General features: G+C 44.8%; 1 protein-coding gene across 1 annotated transcript in view; it reads right to left on the bottom strand.

The window, feature by feature from the left end:
* Positions 1-4,461: 4,461 nt before the first annotated feature.
* The window catches only part of LOC126199495 (piggyBac transposable element-derived protein 2-like), a 156,928-nt gene continuing 135,057 nt past the window's right edge, over positions 4,462-26,332 (bottom strand). Inside the window, exons 2-3 of the mRNA XM_049936417.1 lie at positions 12,788-12,898; positions 4,462-4,490 (exon numbers count right to left, since the gene is read on the bottom strand). Of these exons, the coding sequence (XP_049792374.1) occupies positions 4,462-4,490; positions 12,788-12,898 (140 nt within the window). The remainder of the gene's footprint in view (positions 4,491-12,787; positions 12,899-26,332) is intronic.

Here is a 26,332-nt window from a genome sequence, read left to right as displayed (position 1 = left end):
AAGTGTTTTAAAATATGGAGGAGAACTAAGTGGTTAACACATTTCTGCCATGCAGTTCACAGGGATGATCCTCATGCACCCTAGAAAGATATGGTGACACTACGAGTATTTGACCACACAGATACCATCATCTACATCAAAGGTGAGGATAAGGTCACAAGGATGCGTCGAATGTTCACATTTGCTGCTGTTCAAGACCGGGAATTCTGTGGGAGCTCTGCTCTCCATCACTGAAGAGGAAGGCGTTATGGGAAAATAGTGTAGCGTCTCCTTACGAAAATGTAAAATTACTTTGTATAAGATAAATGAATTTTTACCTCATAATCTGTGTGTACTTCATTTCTTTCACACTTTGTCAGTACTTCTCCTGAAAGACATAATATTAGATATGAAATATATAATATTAAATACTTTATTATAAAATTAAATATGTAATATACACTCCTGGAAATGGAAAACAGAACACATTGACACCGGTGTGTCAGACCCACCACACTTGCTCCGGACACTGTGAGAGGGCTGTACAAGCAATGATCACACGCACGGCACAGCGGACACACCAGGACCCGCGGTGTTGACCGTCGAATGGCGCTAGCTGCGCAGCATTTGTGCACCGCCGCCGTCAGTGTCAGCCAGTTTGCCGTGGCATACGGAGCTCCATCGCAGTCTTTAACACTGGTAGCATGCCGCGACAGCGTGGACGTGAACCGTATGTGCAGTTGACGGACTTTGAGCGACGGCGTATAGTGGGCATGCGGGAGGCCGGGTGGACGTACCACCGAATTGCTCAACACGTGGGGCGTGAGGTCTCCACAGTACATCGATGTTGTCGCCAGTGGTCGGCGGAAGGTGCACGTGCCCGTCGACCTGGGACCGGACCACAGCGACGCACGGATGCACGCCAAGACCGTAGGATCCTACGCAGTGCCGTAGGGGACCGCACCGCCACTTCCCAGCAAATTAGGGACACTGTTGCTCCTGGGGTATCGGCGAGGACCATTCGCAACCGTCTCCATGAAGCTGGGCTACGGTCCCGCACACCGTTAGGCCGTCTTCCGCTCACGCCCCAACGTCGTGCAGCCCGCCTCCAGTGGTGTCGCGACAGGCGTGAATGGAGGGACGAATGGAGACGTGTCGTCTTCAGCGATGAGAGTCGCTTCTGCCTTGGTGCCAATGATGGTCGTATGCGTGTTTGGCGCCGTGCAGGTGAGCGCCACAATCAGGACTGCATACGACCGAGGCACACAGGGCCAACACCCGGCATCATGGTGTGGGGAGCGATCTCCTACACTGGCCGTACACCACTGGTGATCGTCGAGGAGACACTGAAGAGTGCACGGTACATCCAAACCGTCATCGAACCCATCGTTCTACCATTCCTAGACCGGCAAGGGAACTTGCTGTTCCAACAGGACAATGCACGTCCGCATGTATCCCGTGCCACCCAACGTGCTCTAGAAGGTGTAAGTCAACTACCCTGGCCAGCAAGATCTCCGGATCTGTCCCCCATTGAGCATGTTTGGGACTGGATGAAGCGTCGTCTCACGCGGTCTGCACGTCCAGCACGAACGCTGGTCCAACTGAGGCGTCAGGTGGAAATGGCATGGCAAGCCGTTCCACAGGACCTCATCCAGCATCTCTACGATCGTCTCCATGTATGTATGTGCAGTTGACGGACTTTGAGCGAGGGCGTATAGTGGGCATGCGGGAGGCCGGGTGGACATACCGCCGAATTGCTCAACATGTGGGGCGTGAGGTCTCCACAGTAGATCGATGTTGTCGCCAGTGGTCGGCGGAAGGTGCACGTGCCCGTCGACCTGGGATCTGTCCCCCATTGAGCATGTTTGGGACTGGATGAAGCGACGTCTCACGCGGTCTGCACGTCCAGCACGAACGCTGGTCCAACTGAGGCGCCAGGTGGAAATGGCATGGCAAGCCGTTCCACAGGACTACATCCAGCATCTCTACGATCGTCTCCATGGGAGAATAGCAGCCTGCATTGCTGCGAAAGGTGGATATACACTGTACTAGTGCCGACATTGTGCATGCTCTGTTGCCTGTGCCTATGTGCCTGTGGTTCTGTCAGTGTGATCATGTGATGTATCTGACACCAGGAATGTGTCAATAAAGTTTCCCCTTCCTGGGACAATGAATTCACGGTGTTCTTATTTCAATTTCCAGGAGTGTATGTATGTAATTATATATATATATATATATATATATATATATATATATATATATAATATTTGATGTTTGTTATATGTCTTCAGAAGGAGGAGTGGTCATGTTCCATCTGCTCCCAAAACAAAACACGTGCATCACGGTAGGCATAGTCATAAGCAATCATTACTTATACATCGTTATTACGATACGATACGTGAATGTCATCCTCCGACCGATAGTATAACCATATCGACAGTATATGGGTGAGGCATTCGTCTTCATGGTCGACAATTCGCACCCCCATCGTGCACATTTCGTGAATGACTTCCTTTACGATAATGACATTGCTCTACTACAGTAGCCAGCATGTTCTCCAGACATGAACCCTATCGAACATGCCAGGGATAGATTAATGGACGTCGTGACCCACCAACCACTCTGAGCGATCTACGCCGAATCGCCGTTCAGGAGTGGGACAATCTGGATTAACAGTGCCTCGATGAACTTATGGATAGTATGCCACTACGAATACAGGCGTGAATCAATGCAAGAGGACGTGCTACTGGGTATCAGGAATACCGGTGTGTACAGCAATCTGGATCACCACCTCTGAAGGTCTCGCTTTATGGTGGTACAACATGCGATGTGTGGTTTCCATGAGCAATGAAAAGGCGGAAGTGATGTTTATGTTGATCTCTATTCCAGTGCGTGTGTTGTCCTTTGAGTAACTTAGGTTAAGTAGTGTGTAAGTCTAGGCACCAATGACCTAAGCAGTTTAGTACCTTAGGAATTCATACACATTTGATCGTTTGGAAGTGGAATTTTCCAAACTGTTGTGGCGCTAATGATGGGAAACAGATAACAGTTCAAGCACCAACAAATTGCGGTAGTGATTACTATAATTAATCAGCAGCAAATAGTGCTTATGGCCATCGTGGATCACGATTATGTTTAAGATGGTTCAGATGGCTCTGAGCACTATGGGACTTAACATCTAAGGTCATCAGTCCCCTAGAACTTAGAACTACTTAAACCTAATTAACCTAAGGACATCACACAACACCCAGTCATCACGAGGCAGAGAAAATCCCTGACCCCGCCGGGAATCGAACCCGGGAACCTGGTCGCGGGAAGCGAGAACGCTACCGCACGACCACGAGCTGCGGACATTATGTTTTAGATATGCAGATACAGGCTCAAATGGTCTTAAAGCAGATGGTGGGGAATTCCAATACTACTAGTTATATCCTTACCTAGAAAACAAGTTTTTGTTGCCTGGAAATGGTGTTCTAGTTGGTGATGATACTTTCCCTTTAAAGCCGTGCTTACGAAAGCCCTATAGACGTACACAAAGTATATGAGAAGAGATCTGTAATTATAGATTGAGCAGAACAAGAAGAACTGTTGAGAATGGGTTTAGCATTGTAGCACCTCGGTTTCGTGTTTTTGCGAAACCAATTCAAGTTAAAGAGGACACTGCGATGAAGATCGTCTTACGTGCATGTGCGTTACGCACTCCATTATATACCACCAGGATCGACAGATTATGAAAACATAATGAAGTTTCAGATCTATTTGGGGCAGTGGAGGTCAGAAACTCATGAATAACGAAGCATGCATCCCTCGCGGATCAGTAGTAGGTCCTAAGCAATAGGACGAAATAGGCGAGATAAATATAAAAATTACTTCAATGGCGAGGGAGCAGTTACTTGACAAACTAAAATGCTAGCACCAGTGATTATAAATATTATAAATATGATTGTGTGATTGCAAATAAAAGTATAAAAGACACCATAAATAAAATACTATATAATAATAACATACTTACCAAATTACTTGTTGTATGTTTTTCTTTTATTTTTGTTATTTTCATCATGGAATCCATAGCATCAAACCATTTCATGGACGGTTTATCCATTTGGTTTACTTTCGTCAACTTTCAGTAACTCCTGGTTATATGTAGAACGTAAATTTTTGATATTGTTAGTTCATCCGTATCTTGTAAGCCCTGTTCCACGCGAATGTGTTCAAGCAAAACTTTACGCAAATCTCTGTTCATATAATGGGGATTCAAACAAGTCTATAGGTTGGTCTGGTCCTTGTATAATTCCACAAACTTTATATTTGGTTCGGATGTCCATCTACCCGTCGTTTATTTTTATTTTAACAGCTCTTAGAAACACACACACAAACACCAAAAAAAAAAACACAGAAAAATATCCAGCAACGAATAATGCACCCGACGGGCTCCCGGTCACATTGTCATTTCACAACAACGTGCAGCTTGACGTCAGAGTCTCATGCGAGCTGCTGCTTGCGGTGTGGTGCTGTAAGGCAAGAGGCGAGTAAAAACTGAGTAATTTGTGGTGACTTGGGTGCGAGCTACTGACGGACAGTAATTCGCATGATGCTGTCACACGGAGCTATTAGCCGCACAGCAGTAACTACACTCCTGGAAATGGAAAAAAGAACACATTGACACCGGTGTGTCAGATCCACCATACTTGCTCCGGACACTGCGAGAGGGCGGTACAAGCAATGATCACACGCACGGCACAGCGGACACACCAGGAACCGCGGTGTTGGTCGTCGAATGGCGCTAGCTGCGCTGCATTTGTGCACCGCCGCCGTCAGTGTCAGCCAGTTTGTCGTGGCATACGGAGCTCCATCGCAGTCTTTAACACTGGTAGCATGCCGCGACAGCGTGGACGTGAACCGTATGTGCAGTTGACGGACTTTGAGCGAGGGCGTATAGTGGACATGCGGGAGGCCGGGTGGACGTACCGCCGAATTGCTCAACACGTGGGGCGTGAGGTCTCCACAGTACATCGATGTTGTCGCCAGTGGTCGGCGGAAGGTGCACGTGCCCGTCGACCTGGGACCGGACCGCAGCGACGCACAGATGCACGCCAAGACCGTAGGATCCTACGCAGTGCCGTAGGGGACCGCACCGCCACTTCCCAGCAAATTAGGGACACTGTTGCTCCTGGGGTATCGGCGAGGACCATTCGCAACCGTCTCCATGAAGCTGGGCTACGGTCCCGCACACCGGTAGGCCGTCTTCCGCTCACGCCCCAACATCGTGCAGCCCGCCTCCAGTGGTGTCGCGACAGGCGTGAATGGAGGGACGAATGGAGACGTGTCGTCTTCAGCGATGAGAGTCGCTTCTGCCTTGGTGCCAATGATGGTCGTATGCGTGTTTGGCACCGTGCAGGTGAGCGCCACAATCAGCACTGCATACGACCGAGGCACACAGGGCCAACACCCGGCATCATGGTGTGGGGAGCGATCTCCTACACTGGCCGTACACCACTGGTGATCGTCGAGGGGACACTGAATAGTGCACGGTACATCCAAACCGTCATCGAACCCATCGTTCTACCATTCATAGACCGGCAAGGGAACTTGCTGTTCCAACAGGACAATGCACGTCCGCATGTATCCCGTGCCACCCAACGTGCTCTAGAAGGTGTAAGTCAACTACCCTGGCCAGCAAGATCTCCGGATCTGTCCCCCATTGAGCATGTTTGGGACTGGATGAAGCGTCGTCTCACGCGGTCTGCATGTCCAGCACGAACGCTGGTCCAACTGAGGCGCCAGGTGGAAATGGCATGGCAAGCCGTTCCACAGGACTACATCCAGCATCTCTACGATCGTCTCCATGTAGGTATGTGCAGTTGACGGACTTTGAGCGAGGGCGTATAGTGGGCATGCGGGAGGCCGGGTGGACGTACCGCCGAATTGCTCAACACGTGGGGCGTGAGGTCTCCACAGCAGATCGATGTTGTCGCCAGTGGTCGGCGGAAGGTGCACGTGCTCGTCGACCTGGGATCTGTCCCCCATTGAGCATGTTTGGGACTGGATGAAGCGTCGTCTCACGCGGTCTGCACGTCCAGCACGAACGCTGGTCCAACTGAGGCGCCAGGTGGAAATGGCATGGCAAGCCGTTCCACAGGACTACATCCAGCATCTCTACGATCGTCTCCATGGGAGAATAGCAGCCTGCATTGCTGCGAAAGGTGGATATACACTGTACTAGTGCCGACATTGTGCATGCTCTGTTGCCTGTGTCTATGTGCCTGTGGTTCTGTCAGTGTGATCATGTGATGTATCTGACCCCAGGAATGTGTCAATAAAGTTTCCCCTTCCTGGGACAATGAATTCACGGTGTTCTTATTTCAATTTCCAGGAGTGTATGTAATTTTTATATATATATATATATATATATATATATATATATATATATATATATATATAATATTTGATGTTTGTTATATGTCTTCAGAAGGAGGAGTGGTCATGTTCCATCTGCTCCCAAAACAAAACACGTGCATCACGGTAGGCATAGTCATAAGCAATCATTACTTATACATCGTTATTCTCCATATTAAACTTCATCGCTTCATCTCCTTGATAGGACTCATGTTGAAAACTAATAATACTTGTCTCCTATACATCCTTTATGTAAACAGATAAGCTATGTTTTCTGTAAACAACAGCAATAAAGACGTATGGTAGCGAATTTCTTTCATTTATTCAATTCTTACAAACAGAATTTGATTCCTTATATAGAATTTATTTCTTGAGATACAATTTGGTTCTTTTAGACACACACACAGATGCATGTCAGTGTTCTGTGATACTATTTGGTTCCCTTTACACAATGTTTCGTGACATACAATTCACAGATAAAATTTCTTTCATGTGATACATTGTAGTGCAGTATTAGGAAACAGATACATTTTTGATACTTTGCATAATAGTTACAATTTGGTGCTCTTAGAAAACAGATACTTTCATTTTTACAATGTGATGGGACAGTCAAGCAGAGCTACTTTTTTCTCTAACTCGTACAGATGCTAATAATAGCTATAGCCTGCAGTCCAAGCAATTTTTAGAAACATGACAATTTTTGACAATGAACTGTTATATAAAACAAACGTGTACAGATACAGAAAAAATATTTATTGTACCAAAATCTGCAACCGTTAAACCAGTTTTCTACATAGCTTCCTAAATTTTGTAGGCACTTATCATAGTGTACCACAAGTTTTTGTAAGCCTTCTTCATAGAATGTTGCCACCATGTGGTAACATGTTCTTTCAGCTCGTCATCATTGTTGAAGTTTTGACCACTAAGGACAGATTTTATGTGTAAGAAATGAAAGTCGCTAGGAGCGAGGTCCGGGCTGTACAGAGGATGATCAAAGCCGTCCCAGTGTGAACCGTTGCATCAGTAACCACAGACGGGCGTCCACTACTTTCTTCATCGTGCACTTGATCACGTCCTTCACTGAACAATCTCACCCATCTTCTAACCACTGAATCAATACATAGCATTTTGTCCGTAAACCTAACAGATTTGCCAATGAATTTCCTCTGGTTTAAATATCTTTACATTTAGAAAACGAATCACAGATGTGATTTCACACTCGGTGGCATTTCCAATTACGGCTGACATTATAGAGAAGCACTACAAAGCACACGTCGACAGCAGCGATCTGAAAATGGCGTACACGTCTCCTCCTTGAGTCAGAGTAATGGCCGCGCATGCTCGTAACTGCGATCGTAGTGCTGCAGTGGATAGAAATAGAAACAGAATTTACTTTGGGAACGACTCTCGTATTACAGTAGCAGCACTGGAAGCACCCGAAACATCTACATGTTTCGTTGGATTGGGATAATTAATATTGAAAAGCTGATCGGACTAGGATGGTTGATAGCAGGCAAAACTTAAAATTAGACTATTTACACATGTACCTGGCACACATTTTTATATGGTGTTCTGTCAGACAATTTACGAAAATGAAATATGTTGCAGTTAATTTTTTCATTCAGACTTTTGCCGGCCGCGGTAGCCGAGCGGTTTTAGGCGCTTCAGTCCGGAACCGCGCGACTGCTACGGTCGCGGGTTCGAATCCTGCCTCGGGCATGGATGTGTGTGATGTCCTTAGTTAGGTTTAAGTAGTTCTAAGCTCTAGGGGACTGATGACCTCAGATACTAAGTCCAATAGTGTTCAGAGTCATTTGAACCATTTTTGAACCATTCGGACTTTTAATATTTTTTTCGTTCTATCGTTTTTTTCTATATAGGCACACAACAATTATATACAAGGCACACATGCAGTGCAGCAAAAGTGTAATACACATGGTGTGCATGAAAAAACAAATATTAACTCAGTGCAGTATGCATGAAAAAAAAAACTGTTTACACTGTAGCACATACGGTGCACAGTCTACTACTAATTGCACACTATGATAAATGGGTCAAATTATTCCACAAACATTCATTCCTCTTACAACCTGATGCACTCCCTGTTGTTCCATCCACCCACATCATGAAGTGAATGGTGCGAGTATTGGCAGGTTTCAACCCTGTCCTTACAAATGACCCACTTATCGTCACAAGGCTACAGGTGAATTTTAGACTGTGGCACATATTACGTCCCAGCAGCACAGATACCTCTCATGCCCTCGTGATTGAATACTAGTTTGCCACACCATGTTCTATGGCTGAGGTGAAGCACCATAGGCAACACCATAGAGTCACCACAAGTGATCTTCAGTCATGAGGGCCTTTGATACAACTTGATGCGCACCCTTAGTATATCTCTGGGTGAGATATACATACATCTTGGATCATTCGAAATCGACCATCGGCAGAACATTCGCCCTGTCTTTCATTAGGCCAATAATATTCTAGTTCTGTGGGACATTATCGGCTATGCACGATGACATGTCGAATTCGTCGCCATGGTACCTAATCACTTCACCCGGATTGCAACTCTTCACCGAGAAGGTGAAACTATTTGTATACATATAAAGTAGCTTTGAACAATCGAAATGACTTTTTGCAAACAAGTAATGAAAGCGGTACATGTTGACTCTGTGTAGATCTAGTACACACATTGGCACATACGGAAGATTTGCGAACTCTGCTGCCGTCTTCACCATCTGCACAGCGACCAAATTCTTTTCGACAATGGTGGCCCATTAGAAATTTGGTCTGGTAATGCATTACATTACACCATAACACCCACCTATATTAACAATATCATGGTGGTTTCTTAAATTCTCCATAGTTTCACCGAAAATATTTATTAATTTAAAAAATCTTTTTCAGTCACACGTCGAGAGAGGCCTCTCTCTCATGTTCAGATCAATTTATTCCTTCAACAAGATTTTCTGATTGAAAGAGATAGCGCGCCTAGTTCCAATCAAATCCACCCCCAATCGAAGACACTGCTACGGTAATGAAGAACATACCTCTCCATGTCCTCCAGCACTGTTATCAGCTTCGGGATGGAACCTGTGCCTTGCAGAACTAGTCGTCCTACACATAGCGCCAAATCTGCATGTGCAACCTTTCATAGATATTTCACCTACTCCTTTAAGATTTTCTTTGGGCACAAATGAAACCCATGGATCGGCAGTGATTATTGCCGATATACGATATAACTACGCTCATCAGACCTTCTCGTTTCGATTGGATTCTTTCATTTTCTCTTTCAGTCTGGTTCCCAGTTAGTTTTACGCCGTTCTACTTTCCCCGACTCCGTTGTCCTTAACCCGAGATTTGTTAGCATGAGGAAAATGGGACTGATCACCCTGTGGTTTGGCCCCTTTACTCCCAAACCAACCAGTCAACTTTCCCCGACTCCTTTTGGGAACGGTTTTAACCCGAGACCTGTTTGCTTGATGAAAAATGGACTGATGACCCCTAGACTCATCAGGTACGTTGAACACCTCACCCATCTGCGGGTTATTTGCCCAGGCGTGCCTATGGGCACATTGACAGAGTCCCTCACAGATCCCTCGCTCAAGGAAAAGAAGCATGTCCACAATGGTCAAAAGCTCCATCATTTTGTTCGTTTTTTTGAGCACTGCATCGCAAGACAGCCTCGGTGCTGTGTAATAAAAGCTAGGGTCGAGTTTATATGTTGTCATACATACAGTCAAAAATTTCCCGACAAATCCGCAAGCAAACGTAAGTTCATGTACATGTACAGTTTTGCGTAAGTTGGAATATCAAATTCGTGCCAGACCTTCGCAGAACGCTTACATTTTGGCGTCACCCATGAGAGTATTGGAGAATACAGATATGTCCCGTAGCGGAAAATTCCATTCCTAGTTACATGTTGGAACTTTCCTTCGTCGGGAAATGCAGGTCAAGTGAAATGCGTAGTCTTCAGGAGCAGAATTTCAACAGGTTTCTGGAGTGGTGCATGCATGAAAGTTGGCGAATGGAGGAAGCGGAGCATAATTCTAGGAGTCATTTATTTGGAGAGTGAAATATATTTCTCAACGTTCTCAGACAGGACACCGACCTAATCATTCTTAATGCTGAATTTAGCCAAGTGCTCAGCAAGGAACTGAGCATCACACCCGCTCAAATTATGGAAGAAAACGGATAAGCATTGCGGTAATTGATACTTGAGGTTGCATGCATTATAGGCTGCACCGCGAAATTTCCCCGTAATATGGCAGTGGTCGTTACGAGGAATTTCCGCTTTCCAATCAAACGGCAACTCACAAATACGACAGTCAACCGTGTTGTTGTATAGGTCAACATTGTTCTGCGATTCGGTCAAGGGAATGTTGGTACTGCATAGTTTATCAACCACTCATGAAAGTTTCTCGAGCTCAGTGAGCAACCAAATCGCAGGATTATCCCCGACATATGGTCTGTGGCGACTGAGACTGTAATCAAAGTTGCATACCACCCGGTATGCCATCGCATACGGTATGTATTTCTCAGTGAAGGTCGTATGTGAGGCTGTAGAATCACCTTCACATCGAGTCTCAAGTCCGAGGAGGCACTCAAAGTCATCGAAGTGAGCACACACTATAGAGGGAAATCGCTCCTGGTAGTGGTGGTTCTTAAACTTTAAGAATTTGTTTTCCTCTGTCGGTATTTCAACACGTATCGCAACCATCGAAGAGCAATCAATAGTATGTTCTACTAATGAGTCGCTTGAAGAAAAGTACTTGGGGTACCTGTAGCAAATGTGCTTTCTGTTCTTGTGTTTATTCTGTTTGCAGGAAAGGGGCCGCGACGTATCCTCGACCCAAACGTAGTGTTGATTTTTATTCACATCTGAAATAGGCATCATGTTACCATGCGACTTGGGTAGACTTGTAAAATCAGATAAATATAGGGGTCTGACGACTTTGTGTGTGACCACACTGCTGTCATCGTCATCATCATTTGGCTTGTCCTTCTGCAGACCAAAAATTTTAACCGAAATCCTTCATTCTGCCTCTAGGATTTGGGTATGTCTTGAAGTTTGATGGGGAAATCAATACCATCGAAGTTGTAATACCCACGAATATTATCACCTGCATTGTATTATTTAGGATGCTGCGGATTTTGATCATAATATCTTTCTGAAGCCAGGATTGACCTTGCGAAACAGGCATTGTCTGTTTTATTCTTGACATTAATGCACGTCTTCTTGTCAGCTGCTTCTTTCGGTAGCGTGATATTGTTGGACCCTCCATTTATTGGGTCTTGGAGATATGAATGTTGACTTGTAGAACATAGCTGAGTGCTTTATCATATTCTCTACTGGCCATCTCTGAAAGCTTGGTCCTAGTATCACCTCAGGTGAGGTTATGGAACCACTCAATGATCGAGTTGCTCTGCAGTATCACACCGTTTTCCCCTCAAAGATATAAAATATTTCTCTCTTCGAGCGCGCCTTCCTCTTCGCGAGGATGCGATAGTTCGTAGCGTAGTATAGCGCTGCCTTTCATTGAGGATATCGCGGATCATTTACGAGTTTGATGAGCTCTCTCTGCATGACAGGGCGGCACGCTAACAGGAAGCATGCAACATGCTTGTATCACCCTGCCCGATTCTAGATCTTCAAACACGTCCTCGATCGCTGTGTAGTCTAGTTCTGGCATGACGTTTGTAATGTGGTGTCCTGTAATCAGACGGGGCAGGAGGCTGGTCATATCCATATCACTATCAGCGTTACTACCACCAGAAGTAAAGGAAGGCAATGGTGGTGTCTGTGGCATTGTACGCCAGTGATAAAACAGTCAGGCTGCGTAGGTGGTAGCCTGCGGGATGCGATGCCGTTGTTTCTCTGACCGGCAGCGTGCAGGCCAGTCCGTGACGGGTCCAGCAAGTTATTCACGTGACACCTGCACAGGGGTCAAGTGCAGAGGTAACGCGACGCCAGATACTGCTGGTTGACTAGTTGTTGAATGAAAAAGTACGTGAATTAAACATATAAACGCGTTAGCTGTAGAGGGAGGAAGAAAAAGACATTAATTTAAAAAAAAAAACACTGATACGACAAGGCGATATAGAAAATGTGTGAATACTGTAATTTATCTGAGTCAGCAGCGCCACTGATGTCATTGTTCTGTGGCTAGGAGCCGATCATCTCCCTCAAATCCTCAGGCATCGTACGGGTCCATTCAGGTAGGGAGAGAGCTGGAACCCAGATTGATCCCGGTTCTCGGCTAATCTCGACATCTCAGAGTCCGAGGAACCCTGCAGCCGTTGGCCAGCTTTGCCGAAACAGGGGGCTGTAGAGAAAGATACCCTCTATCTTATACTACACGAACGAAATATATTTTAACACTACAGATTTTTTTTTATTTCTACTTACGAGGCTGCTCCGACATCTCATTATCTGCTTGAGGCTGTCCCAGCATCTGTTGTTGCTGGCGCACAGTCTCCAGCCGCCTGTCCATAAGGTCAAGTGCCTCTAGATTGGTAGCTGTAACAACCCGAAGCATAATTTTTTTTAAGTTGAATTATACACACATACAGAAACATTACACAGATACTTCAGAGATATAATTTTTTCTGTACTTACGCAACTGTTGCTGCTGAGTTTTTTACAGCCTCCAGCATTACCTCCAGCTCAGCCTGAATTCCTAACACGTAAGCTGTAACAAGAGCAAGTATGAAATAAATTTTTAAACGTCAAATCACCGCTGCTGCTACTGTTACTACTATGGGAACAATTACAGAAAGAAAATTGTGTTTAAAAGGCCTGACTATTGGTTTTGCGCAGGAGGTTGGACCTCAACAGGAAGAGGTGGAAGAGTCTGCCACGGTCCAGCCTCCTTATACTGTCTTTCCTCACACTCCAGAATAAAATCCTGGAGATACAGTGTAATGATTGAAAAGGAACGGAGTTACTGACGAGAAATCCACAGAAATTAACATATCAAATTTTTCTAAATTCCAAACCATAACCACAGATCTACGGAAAAATTTTCTTACGTGGTGCCAGCGTGGTTAGCTCGGTGGTAACATGCGTACTTCCCATGCAAGTCGGCCCGGGTTCGATTCCCGACCGGGTTAGAGATTTTCTCCGCTCGGGGACAGGGTGTTGCGTCGTCCTTATCATTATCTCGTCCTCAGCACCGGCGCGTAAGTCGCCCAATGTGGCGTCGACTGAAATATGACTTGCACTTGGCGGCTGAACTTCCCCGGATGGGGCCTCCCGGCCAACGATGCCATACGCTCATTTCATTTAGTTTTCTTCTTACGTAGTGGTCCATCTTCTAAAATTCTACGGCGCTTGTGTCTAACGTTGGCGTTACTGCTGCTACATTTCGTTTTTAAAGACACACACATGCACACAGACGGAGAAAGCAGACAAATAGCTGCAGCCACCTCAGCGGATAGGGGTAGAGTGAGGATGAGGGAGGTGGTTGGGGGTTATATACACTCACAACTTTCCATTGATAGCCAATCAGATTGCCTAATTTTGAATGGACGGCCACAAAAGGACAGTTGACTGGAATTTCCCAACGAGTATTTTGAGGAGTCAATGTCATTCAAACTTTGACCAGAAGTTAGAATCATCCCTTCTTCTACTGTAAGGTGGTATGATCTGTGACGTCACACTTGTCTGTCAGAGTGAGACAAGTCTTTCTCTCTCTTTCTTTCTGTCTCTCTAATTCACCACCCAGCAGGTGTTTGCCCTTGACCTGTCGTCCACTACAACTCACCCATTCGAAAGCAGACAGCGCCAACGACTAATCGCACGATGTACAGTGGTCCCATTCCATTTCATGAAAGCACGCACAGTGGCAGAGTGCAGTATTCGAAGGTTTCCCTGGACAGTGAGGTATGTTTTGTGATTATTATTACCAAAATTTTCGTTCCTTCCCAGGTAGGACGGTGCATTGTGGTGATTAGATAGATGACTTTGTTTCCTTTCACAGTTTTCTCTGCCGTAGGACTGTGCCACGAGTTCCATTGTCTTTTGAAACACATGGTTTAACAGTGCAATGCGCACCAGCGCTGACACTCCCAGTACCAGGCCAGCATGCTGTACGGCCCCGGAGCTGGGACTGGCAGCTGACGCCACAGCCAGCCCCGTTCAGTTAACCAAGGCACGGGAATAAGTTTGGGTGTGTCCAGTAGATTCTTACCCTCCTGGTGCTTGAGAGTCCAGTTTGAACTTTAATTTAGAGTGTGGTGGCACGGAGGTGTGTGTGTGTGGTTCTGTGGTGAGGTTTATGTTACTCTCGTCCATTCCACTCACTTCTTTTTTTTTACAATCATAATACAGTAGCGAACACAGTATCTTGGCGATAAGAAGCGTTCTCCAACACCGGTGACGTGGCGAGGGCAGCAGTACGCATGGCCCTGCTTGCTGTCTAAGGTAGCGCGCAGCCGTGACATTACCGTGACTGTTTTCGGATAGTTCACAGGTTGTGAATTTACCGGAAGAGGTGCTGCCCCAGAGTGATGTTTGAGACACAGTTGTCCCTATCCTAACTTTTCTCTTGGTGGTGATACCATGGACAGGGTGCTGGTAGATTTCTCGACCTGTATGGTAATCGTGAACTTCGCAATCATAGGATAGGGAGCTGTGTTCCAGCAAGGTTTGTTTAAATAAAGATGCGAGTGTTCCTATTACACAGCATACACTTTGGACTTTAACTTAGTGGAATAGTTTGGGGCCGCTGCCTGGTGGTGCGGCGTAGTAGGTGGTGGCTCCACGCCACAACAGAGAGTGGCAGCAGCCACAAATATGATTCGCAAGTCAGAGTGGTAATCAGCCTTTTTCGTTGTGGAATGTAACAGACAATGACAGATTTTTTTCACAAGGTGAGACAATACTTAGGGGAAATATAGCCTATGACATAATGCTGTACAGGATTTTCGCGATACTTCAACGATATGAAAACACGTATGCTGCAATTCAATTTCGTCAGTCGTTACGAATCAGGTGCGGAACATTTAGGAAGGGGTGGTCAGCAGGCGGAAATTTTGTTCTTGTATATTAGGGCAGCATGGGTCAGTTAGCAGAAAGCATTTCCCTGACGGTTGAGGAATGTCTTTGAAGCCTGAATGCTTAACGGTTTATGAGATATTATAGACAGGATTTATGTTTACAAATAACTGTTTGGTTTCCACAGGTATTGCCTCCCCCCCCCCCCTCTCTCTCTCTCTTTCTCTCTCTCTCTCTCTCTGCTGCTCTGCTACACTTGCTGAGAAAGTTTTTAGTATTAATCGTAGAATGCTCCGGAAATGGCCATGTTATTAGAGGCTGCTGACGAAAGTTTTGACAACGGGGAGATTAGAGCTGCATCACAGGAAGGACTTTGTTTGTGGAAACTATCGGCAGAGTCTGGTATTTACAAATACAGGAAACCACTGGCGACGTACCATACACACACATATATTAAGAAAGTATGCTATTGTTCTAGACCGGCGATAGATTCTCTTTCCTCTTATCTATCTACATGTGAAGCTGAGTGGATATTTGTGTTTGGGTCCTGCAGAACCATAACAGTCTGGTGAAATCATACCACATCTCCACATGCTGTCTCACACAGCAGCCGCATGGACTACTCCGCTGAGCGCCTTGCTATGTCTCCGCTGGGAAATGTCGAGTATTGCAACAGTCGGGTAGCACGCGCGGCAGCCCTGCTACAACTTGCAGTCGCCGGCAGAGCGCTGAGCGAGCCACACCACCACCCCAGCATGATGTGTCACCCCTTCCGGTAGCGCGGAACCTCGTACAATGCCACACTGTGCATTAAATACGTGATTATGAGTGTCGTGTGTAGTACTTTTTAACCTGCACTGCGCTATTACCCAGTAATATACAAAGCTTTTTCTAGTCGGTTTTATATCCCTCAGAATAAAGCTCTAATCTACAAAGTGATGTTATTCTTTACCCAGTAGTTTTCAGCATGGTGTTATTTTCAGTAGCAGGTATGTGTAGCGAGATTTTTAACATCGTCGCGGTTCTTGTTTTTTAACACGCAGTAATTTCTATGTATATATCATTTTAGAGGAATGTTTCAGTTATCGTTTTAGACCAAGTCTTTTTCCCACCAACTCACAAGTGCAGCAGAGAGATTTATTTCGACTTGTAGCTGAAAGGAGCGTCATATGTAGTGTTACTATTTACTCTGAGTCCATGTGCTACTATATTCGAGTCATATTGTCAATTTTCTTCCCAGCAGGATAAAACCAGTTGTGTGACAACGCCAATTTTGTACCATATTGCAATTTTCGGCACCCGTGTACAACTGTAGGAATATATGTCGAATCAGGAGCGATCCTTACTTCAGTTTGCACCAAAAATAAATAAAGGTCACTAAGCTAAATTTCCCCTTTGGTATCTGGGCAGCGTCTGATCATTTCCCACCATTTCCAGGAGTTGAGTGTTGGTGGTGGTGGGTGACATCATAGGAGTGGGGGGAGGGACAGGGGGAGTTCGGTTAGTAGAGGTACACCAATTGCCCTATTTCTCACCAAAATTTAAATTTTCCACCATGAAATCGGTGGGACATTGCCACATCAATGGCCATCATAATACATCCCCAAACTTGGTTAAGTTTGGCAACAATGGAAGGTGTGCCTGGACGACAACTTAACATGTCTTCCTTAACAATCTGAATAATGTGCTATATCTCATCATACATTCTTTGAATCTCTTCTTCATCAACGGAGCTAATAGCAATATACATTGAGGTGGCAAAACTCACGGAATAACACCCAATATCGTGTTGGACACCCTTTTCCCAGTGTGGTGCAGCAACTCGATGTGTCATGGACTCAAGAAGTCATTTGAAAGTCCCTGCAGTAAAACTGAGCCATGCTTACTCTACAGTCGTCCATAATCGCGAAAGTGTTGCTAGCGCAGGACTCTGTGCACGAACTGACCTCTCGATTATGTCCCATAAATAATGGAGGGGACTCATGTCGGCCCATCAGGGTGCCCAAATCCTTCTCTTGTCCACAATGTTCTTCAAAACAATCGTGAGTAACTGTGGCCCAGTGACATGGTATAGCGTTGTTTGGGAACTTGAGGTCTGTCAATGGTTGCAGATAATCTTCAAGTAGCTGAACGTAACCATTTCCAGTCAGTGATCGGTTCACTGGGATGAGAGTACACAGTCCATTCCGTGTAAACGGAGTCCCCACTATTGTGGAACCCCCACCAACTTGCTCTGTGTCTTGTTGGCAACCTGGGTCCATGGCTTCATGCGATCTGCACCACACTCGATTTCTACCGTCAGCTCTTACCAAGAGAAATCGGGACTCACCTGTGCAGGGCACGGTTTTCCTGTCGCATAGGGACCAACCAGTATGGTCAGGACACCAGAAGAGGTGCTGCAGGAGGTTTCGTGATGTTGGCAAAGGCACTCGCTCGGTCGACTGCTGCCATACCCCATTAACGTGAAATTTTATAGCATTCCAGTATTCAGAATTTATGTTCTTTTCCCCTTTTAATATATAAATCATATTAATCCTTGCTGTACTTTACAATAAATCTTTCTTCATCTAACAGATACCCTAATAGCACCACTGAATATGTCCGTCACCTACCACACTTCAACTAAGAATGTATTAGATTGCGCAGAGGCAAATACTGTGCCACAGTAAGACCAAAGATTGTTTAACAGTAACATAATTTGCTCTCTCTCTGACGTCCACATCGATAGCTTAGAGAAGCTAAGGTGACATGCCCACCTTATAATGTGAGCTTGGACACCATCTCGCTGAACCATGTCCTTTACTTATAAATCTGGTAACGAGAGCCGCGGGTTTCGAATCCGTGCCAGATGCCATGGACCTCGATTACCACTAGAGGTCTCTGCAGCCGTCGCGCCGTAAGCCTTGGCTGCGCTCGTTCCTGGCCCGCGTATAACGTGAGGGCGCCACGGTGGAGCACGTGGCCCCAGCAGCCAATAGCGACGTACTCTTTCTTGTGTTTAATCGTATGCCTCCCGCTCAGCGAGTCCCCCCCCCCCCCCCCGCCCACCCTCCCATCGTTCTTCCTGTCCTTCCCCCCCCCCCCCCTTTTATTTTCTCATCAACTGTCCAGTTTCAAACCACCTGCTCTCTGCTGTGGTATATTTGCCAACTTTTTAGAGCAGTGTTCAGATGAATGTTCAGTGTCGTTCGTCTTTCCCAAGTGTTGCGAACAGAAACCATGCTGTCGCTGGGTGTGAATTTTATGTCTTTTGCGAACAGAAACCAGACTGTCGCCGTGTTTTTTAAATGTCTGTCTATTATTTTACCTGTCTGCTTCATATGTATTTTATTAACATCATCATCCCTTTGTTCTATGTTTTACGTTACATGATTTTTCGCCATATTACCATTTAAGTCTCAGATTTTATCGCCTGTTTTTATTATTTATTATCTTCATCTTTTTAAAACAATGTCTGTAGGCTGAAGAGCGGCATACTATGCTGCTGCCAGTCCGCCCCCTTCGGGGCAATCGAAACTCAATAAAGAAAAAAGAAAGGAAAAAAAAAGCTCAGCGAGGCAGGCTGATATTCGCGTGAGTCTGTCGATATCTCGCCTACAGACAACGTGTTTACATTACTTCGTTTCCGTGTACTAGTGGACGTTGTGGATTCATGAGGTTGTCGCTTGTGACCCCGTTGCTTCTTGCCTGTTGTTTTTCGTAAGGTCTTGCTCGGTCGTCCGTCGTTGTTCGTGTCTGTAATTTCCCGTTCGTTTGTTTGTTCGCGGACCGCTACCGTTTGATTACTTTCCGCATAAGAGGAACACTGGAGCATCATTTATGTTTGCAATCCACTATCAAAGCAAAATTTCCTCCATGCTACAGTCGCTGAGTCACCGTTGTTGTAAAATTGTCTCACACAGAACACGCGGTCCCCTCCCGAGTGACTGACTTCCTAAAGGCCAAGCAAGCAATGAACGTACCGCCCACTCTCCTCCGATTTGTGTCGCATGTGCAGAGAGCTCTTCAAATATAAACGTTATTTTGAGACATCTTCTATAAGTTAAATAAAGCGCACCATTTCAGCAACTCGAAACTTGTCTCATTTAGAGCTACCGCAAACAGAATATTTCAAGATTATTTATGGAACAGTTAAATAGAATATCGTAGAAACGAGACGAATTGGTGGAAATGTTCTCCGCACAGATTACGGAGATAAATGTACAAACTTATGAGTTAACGCAGAACGAGCTGGCGGAAAAATTTATTCCTCAGGTGACGTAGCACTGAGAGATGTCTTCTTGAGGATGCTTCCACCCAATATGTCGAGGAGAGTGCGCAGAGAGAATCCGAAGAATTAGGCTTTCACCCTACTAGAGGAAGCAGATATGCCAACAACAGTGCAAAATAAGCGAAACGGATTTTTCCTCGGTAGTAAAATTTTATAGGTGTGGAAGTCTGGGTCACATTCAGAAATAATTTTACAGCACCAGGAACTGGAACGGTTCCGTGTAAGATGGTGGAGGATTGCGTCTGACCAGCTGAATGGAGGATTATTGTGAGACACTTACATTTATTCTGCGTGGCGAGTCCGTTTTACTACTGTATGGAGGGTTGGATGAAGCATAGCTTATACATATTTCCATTTTCCTTCCTTAAAACATAAATGTTACTATCCATTCAACTGTCCTTTAATTTGATGTGCCGCGTCTCTATTTCGAGACCTGTGTGTTCCTGATTTTAATCTCTCTAAGATGAAAATTTTCTTCATGCAGCTTAACGACTTCTAGAACATGAACAATACATTTGCATTAAAGAAACTGAGGCTGGTATTGATCACCACACTTGAGCATGCCCTACAAAAATGCAGTATTTCTATTTATAGAAAGTGATTGTACTTGATGACCCATGGTCTATGGAAAAGCTGGCACGGTAGCTCAGCGTGTTCGATCAGAGGGCTGACTGCCCCCCGTACTAAGGTAACAGAGTGAAGGATTCAACTTGAATGGCTGTCATCTGATGAACGCTCAGACCAAATCCGATAACAGTGACGAAAAAAAAGGTGTAATGTCTTTGACTAGTAATGAAAACGACATGCGTCCCGAGTTAGAACGTTGCCACTCCATAAATTTTGAATAAAAGTCTTCAGCAATGGCGGTCGAAGCCTTTCGGAGTAAGAAGTCACCCTCACTCTGGCAATGGAATTGTAAATAGGGCGGGGAGCGCACAGAATTTCAGGGAGTTCTTTTGTCCTTGGGGTTGGAAACTGCCCTTAAAAAGTGGAAGAATCAGCTATGATCAACGGCATGAGGATGCAGAAGGCAGTGGCCACTACTGCATTATAGACCCATAATGTGTACCCACAGGACAAGTACCATGATGTTCTTTCCATTACAAAAATATTCTTGACTAGCCCCCATTAGGATCTCTGGGAGGAGGCTGCCATGAGAAGGTGACGAATGAGAAAACGAGTCAATAGCCGACGCAAGGAAACGTTCAATGAGTCGCGGTGTGTAATATGAGAAGGTCGAACATGATAGGGAAGACAGAAAACCTGAAAGGGGAAATGCTAAAGCTCAATCTAGATATAGTGGGAGTCAGTATAGTGAAATGGAAAGAAGACAAGGATTTCTCGTCAGACGAGTACAGGATAATATCAACAGCAGCAGCAAATGGTAATAACTGAGTAGACTTCGTCGTAAATAAAAAGGTAGGGCAGAGAGTGAGTTGCTGTGAACAATTCCCTGACAGGGTTGCTCTCATCACAATAGATAGCATGCCGATATCGACAACAGTAGTTTAGGTATACTTGCCGTCGTCCCAAACAGAAGATGAAGAGATAGAAAAAGTATATGAGGATACTGAATGGGTCATTCACTAAGTAATCTTACAGTTACGGTCTACAGGAATGCGCTTGTAGTTAAGGAAAGGTTACGGGAGAACATGGGAATGGTAGTAGAAATGAAACTAATTGAGTTCTACAACCAATTTCAGATAGTAATAGCGAATACGCTGTTCAAGAATCACCTACATCTACATCCACATCTACATTTATACTCCGCAAGCCACCTAACGGTGTGTGGCGAGGGCACTTTACGTGCCACTGTCATTACCTCCCTTTTCTGTTCCAGTCGCGTATGGTTCGCGGGAAGAACGACTGTCTGAAAGCCTCCGTGCGCGCTCGAATCTCTCTAATTTTACTTTCGTGATCTGCTCGGGAGGTATAAGTAGGGGGAAGCAATATATTCGATACCTCATCCAGAAACGCACCCTCTCGAAACCTGGACAACAAGTTACACCGCGATGCAGAGCGCCTCTCCTGCAGAGTCTGCCACTTGAGTTTGCTAAACATCTCCGTAACGCTATCACGGTTACCAAATAACCCTGTGACGAAACGCGCCGCTCTTCTTTGGATCTTTTCTATCTCCTCCGTCAACCCGATCTGGTACGGATCCCACACTGATGAGCAATACTCAAGTATAGGTCGAACGAGTGTTTTGTAAGCCACCTCCTTTGTTGATGGACTACATTTTCTAAGGACTCTCCCAATGAATCTCAACCTGGTACCCGCCTTACCAACAATTAATTTTATATGATCATTCCACTTCAAATCGTTCCGCACGCATACTTCCAGATATTTTACAGAAGCAACTGCTACCAGTGTTTGTTCCGCTATCATATAATCATACAATAAAGGATCCTTCCTTCTATGTATTCGCAATACATTACATTTGTCTAGGTTAAGGGTCAGTTGCCACTCCCTGCACCAAGTGCCTATCCGCTGCAGATCTTCCTGCATTTCGCTACAATTTTCTAAGAGGTATACTTACAAGAGGCCGGGACATACGAGAAGATACAGTTAGATTACTTTATGGTGAGGCAGAGGTCCCGAACCAGATACTGGATCGTAAGCGGTACTCCTAGCAGATGTAGTGTCAGACCACAATTGAGCAATGACGAAGAGCAGACTGAAGTTTAAGAGACTAGTCAGGAAGTGTGATACGGAAGTACTAAGGAATGAAGAGGTACTTTTGAAGTTCTCTCAGACTACAAATATTGCGATAGTGCCAGTTCACTTGAAAAGGAAGAAGAATATCTAAAAAGCTCCATCACGAAATCTGAAAAGAAAAACATAGGCAAATGCAAGGTCACAGCGAAGAAATCATGTGTAACAGAAGAAATACTTCAGCCGATCGATGAAAGAAGGAAATACTAAAATTTTTAGGGGAATTCAGGAATATAGAAATACAACTCACTTAGGAATAAGATAAACTGGAAGTGCAGGGAAGCTAAGGCGAAATGGTTACAAGGACAATGTGAAGAAATCGAAAAAGGAATGATTATGAGAAAAACTCACAGAGCGAGTAGGAAAGTGAAAACGACAGTGGGTGAAATCAAAGACAAGGGAGGTCACATTAAGGATTCGATGAGAATCCCATTGTTAAATACAGAGGAGAGAGCGAATGGGTGGGAAGAGTACATTCAGTGCTTCTATGAAGGGGAGGACTTGCCTGATGACGTGAGAGATGATGAAGCATTAGAAGCAGAATTTAAAAGAGCTCTGACGGCTTAAGATCAAATAGCGAAGAACGGATACATAATGTTGCATCAGAATTTCTAAAATCCTTTGGAAAACAGGCAACTAAACGAATATGCTCGTTGGTGTGTGGAATGTATGAGACCGTCTACCAGTATCAAACTTTCTAAAAATATCATCCACACAATTCTGAAGACTGCAAGAGTTGACAAGTGCGAGAACTATCGCACAGTCAGGTTAACAGCTCACAACCACTGTACTAGCCGGCCGGGGTGGCTGAGCGGTTCTAGGCGCTTCAGTCTGGAACCGCGCGACCGCTAGGTTTGCAGGTTCGAATCCTGCCTCGGGCATGGATGTGTGTGATGTCCTTAGGTTAGTTAGGTTTAAGTAGTTCTAAGTTCTAGGGGACTGATGACCTCAGCAGTTAAGTCCCATAGTGCTCAGAGCCATTTGAACCACTTTAGCCACTGTGTTACCGCGTGCGTCTGCTCGGAGCCGGCACGAGTCCGGCGTGCTGTTTGTCGGGTAGCGCGAGGTCTGACAGCATCACGTACCTCTGCGAGCACCTTTCATGCCGCTTCGTCAGATCCCTCAGTTGAGTTTGCCTTTCCATGTGTAACCTCTATTCGCTTGTTCCTCAGTGCCTCACGTACTGAGATTCTGTCTAGCCCCTTGATCGTGTGACATTAAGGAATTACTGCCCTTGACTTAAACACTTGCTAGTCAACTGTATTTTTGCTATTTAATTCATTCTCTTAAAAGGGACCTTTCTTAAATATTGTTGTTCTGAAATTGTTTCGGGGCCCACTGATAACTTGCTATTCGTTTAAATGCAATTTTAGGCTTTCTACCCGCTTGGGTTCGTTAAATTCACAAGTTATTCAGTACTGATTATTTGTCCAGCACCTTATTTATCGATTCTATAGTTGTTCTAATCGTCATTCAGCACTGTCTCAAGTAAGAACTTAAATTTTTTGTGCTCCCTTTGTTTATAAAAAGAAAAAAACTGGATTGCGAAGCACAGTACTTGAAATTGTAATGTAATGAACTGTTCTACAATTGCTCGAATTCTTTGGGGAAAATTAGCCCTTGTGATTAGCAAAAAATTCTGATTTTGAGAAATGATGAGTGATGTCGTAACTGCGCCTTAGCTTTCCACGAGGAGTTCCTAACCGCGCCCTATTCTTGAGGATTTTACCCTTCTTATGCCACTGTTGTCATTTATTATCGTTAGATTTAGTACTTCTTCATTACTGATCCGAAACACCCATTTAATCCTCTAAATTCTTATGTTACACTAATTTCAGAAGCTTTCATTCCCATCTTATTTGAACGATTTATCGTTTCTCCTTCGTAGGAGACTATAGTTGACATCAACGTCTTCAACAAAGACTACCTAGTATTTAACGTTATTTTCGATCTTAACAAAACATGTCTTTTTCAGAAATATCGCGAGTCTGCATCTTATATCCTCTTTACGTAAGCCATCACTAATTTAACAAAATTCATTTACTATTTGAAGTGTCTCATTCCAGATCTAATTCTCTCCTGACCATAACCCGTGTTTTACAATTCAAGCAATATGTACCTACAAAACCATTGGCCTAACTCTGACTGTGTGTTGAGAGCAACCACCGATCCTCCAATCTGGCGTTGTTTGCTTACTCGGTGGATTGGGCTTTTATCCAATACGGGCATGCGTACAGATTACATACGGAATCCGAGAACCCTAGGAGATTAAGGAACAAGATCCCACGATGTAAACTCTATGCAATGAATAGAAAGTATAGGTGACATACCTGGCTTGTGCTATTGCAATTCAGGTACAAATATCGGCACTTTCCTGCTTATCTTCCAACATAATTAAATTAGGTACAACATACACTATTTGAAATCAAAAGCAGATCAATTTCGGTAAGATAAAAGAGAGATAAGTGGTCAGTTCCCATTAATATTCCCACAGTCGGTAATACGCAGGATGGCCTGCAAATATTCTGCACTAAATGATGGCCAGTCTAACTTAGAAGAGTCGCTGCAGAAAAGCTTTTGCAATCCTAGTCGTAAATAGTTCATAAACACAATTTTTCAGCGGCTCAAAATGGTTCATATGGCTCTAAGCATTATGGGACTTAACATCTGAGGTCATTAGTCCCCTAGACATTGAACTACTTAAACCTAACTAACATAAGGACATCACACACATCAATGCCCGAGGCAGAATTCGATCCTGCGAACGTAGTAGCAGCGCGGTTCCGGACTGAGGCACCTAGAACTGCTCGGTGACAATGGCGGGCTGTTCTTCAGTGGCTTAATATTGGACGTTCACCTATAAACTGTTCAGACTACAAAGTTCTAACTTCTGGAAGAGACTGCCATCTGTCTCGTTACAATAGGACGAAACAAGTTCCCTTGAGAAGCTCGGGACAGAGATCATACAATTAACAGTGCTCCAATATATACAATATAAGAATTATAATGATACACGTGGGACCGTTTGCGTTGGTTGCATCTGGCGAGGAAAACACGCAACACTTTTGTGATGTTCTTTTCGATCATTCCATGTTATTTAGAATTAAATTGGATGCGTGCGGACACGTACGGAGGCTAGCGTTCTTTAAGTTTCTTTCAGTGAATCTTTTATTGTTGAGCGTCGTTCTTTCTTTATCTCTGATGTCAACAGTAACCTTCCAGAGTCGTCCTCCACAACTGTAACCCAATTTTTTCCTAATTTTTAAGACCTTATGCCATCGTATTATACAACAAACTTAGCGCCCGGTGCTTCGCTCGGGTAGACTGTATGGTCCGCACAGATGTTTTTTGTCTGTCGTTAATAGTTAGTTTATGTTGTTCACAAATTCCACATCATCTAAACTTTTCACACTAATTAAGGCCATAGAAGCATGTCATTTCCGAATGTACTTCTGACAAAAAAACGAATCTGGTAGTTGGATTCAGAAGTATTTTTTAATTCTTCTTTTGAGTTCTTGTGGTGATACTTCCATAGAAACCTTCATTCCCTAATGCAAATATTTTCATCATTTATTTCAAGTCCTTAGGGATGAAGTTTAGAATAGTCCCTCCTTAAACTATGCCTGCAGCCTCTCCAAATTTCAAATTTCTGTCATTGGTGGTTTGGGTTGTGCCATGATGAGTCAATGAATCAGTCTGGCCCTGTCCGCCCCGGTAGCTGAGTGGTCAGCGTGACAGACTGTCAATCCAAAGGGCCAGTCCGCTGTTAGCAGCGGTGGGGCAAGGTCGTCGTGCCTGTGTCCCCCTGTTAGCGCACCGCGCGCGCGAGTGTTTAGTGTTTACCTTCCGCTGCGGCGAGTGTCACGCTTCCGTGTCTCGGTAGCGCCATGGCGCACTGGTATCGCAAGTCCACCATTCAGATCACATTTCAAGCGGACTATGCAAGACCTCGAGCACTTGACATTGAACGT

The sequence above is a fragment of the Schistocerca nitens genome, chromosome 8 (genome assembly GCF_023898315.1).
Source record: "Schistocerca nitens isolate TAMUIC-IGC-003100 chromosome 8, iqSchNite1.1, whole genome shotgun sequence".
Classification (NCBI taxonomy): domain Eukaryota; kingdom Metazoa; phylum Arthropoda; class Insecta; order Orthoptera; family Acrididae; genus Schistocerca; species Schistocerca nitens.
Note: the sequence above shows the minus strand (reverse complement) of the source record. Positions and strands in the feature narration are given on the sequence as shown.